We start from the raw sequence: 1,948 nt of genomic DNA, 5'->3' as shown, positions 1-1,948 counted from the left end.
AAATGTGCTCTTTCACACAGCGCACAGAGACGGTCAAGTGCAGCGGCACTGGGGAGGATCCAGCTCCAAGCACAACCAACAGGCACATCCTGTGAGAGGAGGGTCCCTGCCACCTTCCCCTGACCTCCCACAGCCAAGCCTGCAGCGTGCCCCACTCTCTAGATTGTGCTTTGGCCGCACAGGCTCTGTAGATTCAGCGCCCAAATTCCCAGTGGGTCGGCAAGTGACCACCCAGTGAGCACCACGCTCAATTTACACCCCCACTCCCGCGTTACTGAACCTCGGTCCAGTTCTGAGCTCCATCCAGCGGGAGAGGGGGAATCCAGCTTAGGGCGACCCCCGAGGCGGCACTCAGCAGGGAGGTGAAGGACCGCCGGCGCTCAGGACAAGGAGGCGCCAGCAACTGCAAAAGGAAAAACTTTTATTGAAAAATAACAAGTGGCCCGTTTCGTGGCTGCCGGTCCCTGCCCAACGCGGGCTTGGGGGTCGCGCCCGATGGGGCTGGCAAGTAGCGGCGGCCACCCCAGCCCGGCGCTCAAAAAAAGGTGAGGTTTTGTTGTTCATGCGGGTCGGTCCTTAGGTCCCGCGGTCCGGCTTTCTGGTCCGAAAAGGGGTGGCGGCTGGAGAAGGGGGCGCCGGGCCGGCCTCTCCCAGTCCGTCTTGAGAGCTGCCTGGCACCTGGGGGTGGGCCGATCTCCGACTGAAGACCGCAGGCCGGAATGGTGGGAGCTCCAGCTCCTGGTGGCGGCGGAGGACTCTGTCTGCTTTTGCCACCTCAGACGTAGTCCTTGCGGTCGTAGGCGGTGCCGGTGCCCATGCCGGGCCCGGTGGAGCGCGGCGCGGAGTAGAGGACCTTGGTGGGCGCGTACTTCTCGCGGGGTGGGCACGAGCAGCAGAGCAGCGCGCCGCCCAGCAGCTGCATTGCCGCGGCCGCCCAGCCCACGTACAGACCGGCGCCCATCTCCCGCTTCTGGGAATCCGGCACCACCGGGTTGTAGAAGTCCCGGATGATGGTGTTGGCGGACCAGGACACTGGCACGAGGGTGAGCAGGGCGGCCAGCAGGAAGAGCACGCCAGCCACAATGGTGATCTTGGCCTTGGCCGTTTCGTCCTGTACGCAGTTGGTGCACTGGGCGCCCACAAGTGCCACGAGGAGCCCGAATGCGGCCAGCAGAATGGCCACCACGATGAGGGCGCGGGCCGCCTGCAGGTCTTGCGGCAGCGCCAGCAGGGAATCATACATCTTGCACTGCATCTGGCCGGTGCTCTGCACCACGCAGTTCATCCACAGGCCCTCCCAGGTGATCTGCGCCGTGATGATGCTGCTGCCGATGAAGGCCGACACGCGCCACATGGGCAGCGCGCAGCACACGATGGTGCACAGCCAGCCCAGCACGGCCAGCGAGGTGCCGGTGATCTCCAGGCCCATGGACATGATTGCTGTGCCGAAGCCGGCTCTACCGGCGACTCCGGGTGCTGGGAGGAATGAGGCCGCGTGCCGCTGGGCCTGGGCTGGAGCCGCGGCGCGCTGACACACAGACCAACGCCCGGAGCGACGGACAAACTGACCGACTCACCGACGGCGCGCGCTAACGGCTCGGCTCTGCGCGCTGGCGCCGCGGCTGCCCCTGCACCTGCACCTGTAGCTTTGTGGGCGGGCGCGGGGACTGGGCTGGCTCTGGGCTGGGGCCGGTTACTTTTAGCTTGGTGCCCAGAGCTCCGGCGGGGGCGGGGGGGGGAGGCGGAGCCGCGGTCTCCCAGGCCTGGGGACAGTGACGTGGCCCCCCTCCCACTTTCACCAAGTGCCTTGGGAGGAAGGACTTGGCCAGGAGCGGTGTGTGCCCGGGTGGGGGGTGCTAAGGGCGGGACCTGCGGGCTCTCCCCAACCCCGCTCCTCGCTCTTTGTCCCCAAGCTCAGAAAAAAATTCCCTGGGGCAGGAGGGGCAAC

General features: G+C 66.2%; 1 protein-coding gene across 1 annotated transcript; it reads right to left on the bottom strand.

The window, feature by feature from the left end:
- Positions 1 to 631: 631 nt before the first annotated feature.
- Positions 632 to 1,636, bottom strand: CLDN3 (claudin 3). The gene has a single exon (XM_081299989.1). The coding sequence runs from the start codon at positions 1,433 to 1,435 to the stop codon at positions 776 to 778; it is 660 nt and encodes a 219-aa protein (XP_081156115.1). The 5' UTR covers positions 1,436 to 1,636; the 3' UTR covers positions 632 to 775.
- Positions 1,637 to 1,948: the final 312 nt, after the last annotated feature.

The sequence above is a fragment of the Spermophilus citellus genome (assembly GCF_964194105.1).
Source record: "Spermophilus citellus genome assembly, chromosome: 6".
Taxonomy (NCBI): Eukaryota; Metazoa; Chordata; class Mammalia; order Rodentia; family Sciuridae; genus Spermophilus; species Spermophilus citellus.
Note: the sequence above shows the minus strand (reverse complement) of the source record. Positions and strands in the feature narration are given on the sequence as shown.

What these genes read in the sequence shown, in the direction of transcription:
- CLDN3 (XM_081299989.1), bottom strand. Translation starts at nt 1,435, where the DNA reads ATGTCCATGGGCCTGGAGATCACCGGCACCTCGCTGGCCGTGCTGGGC.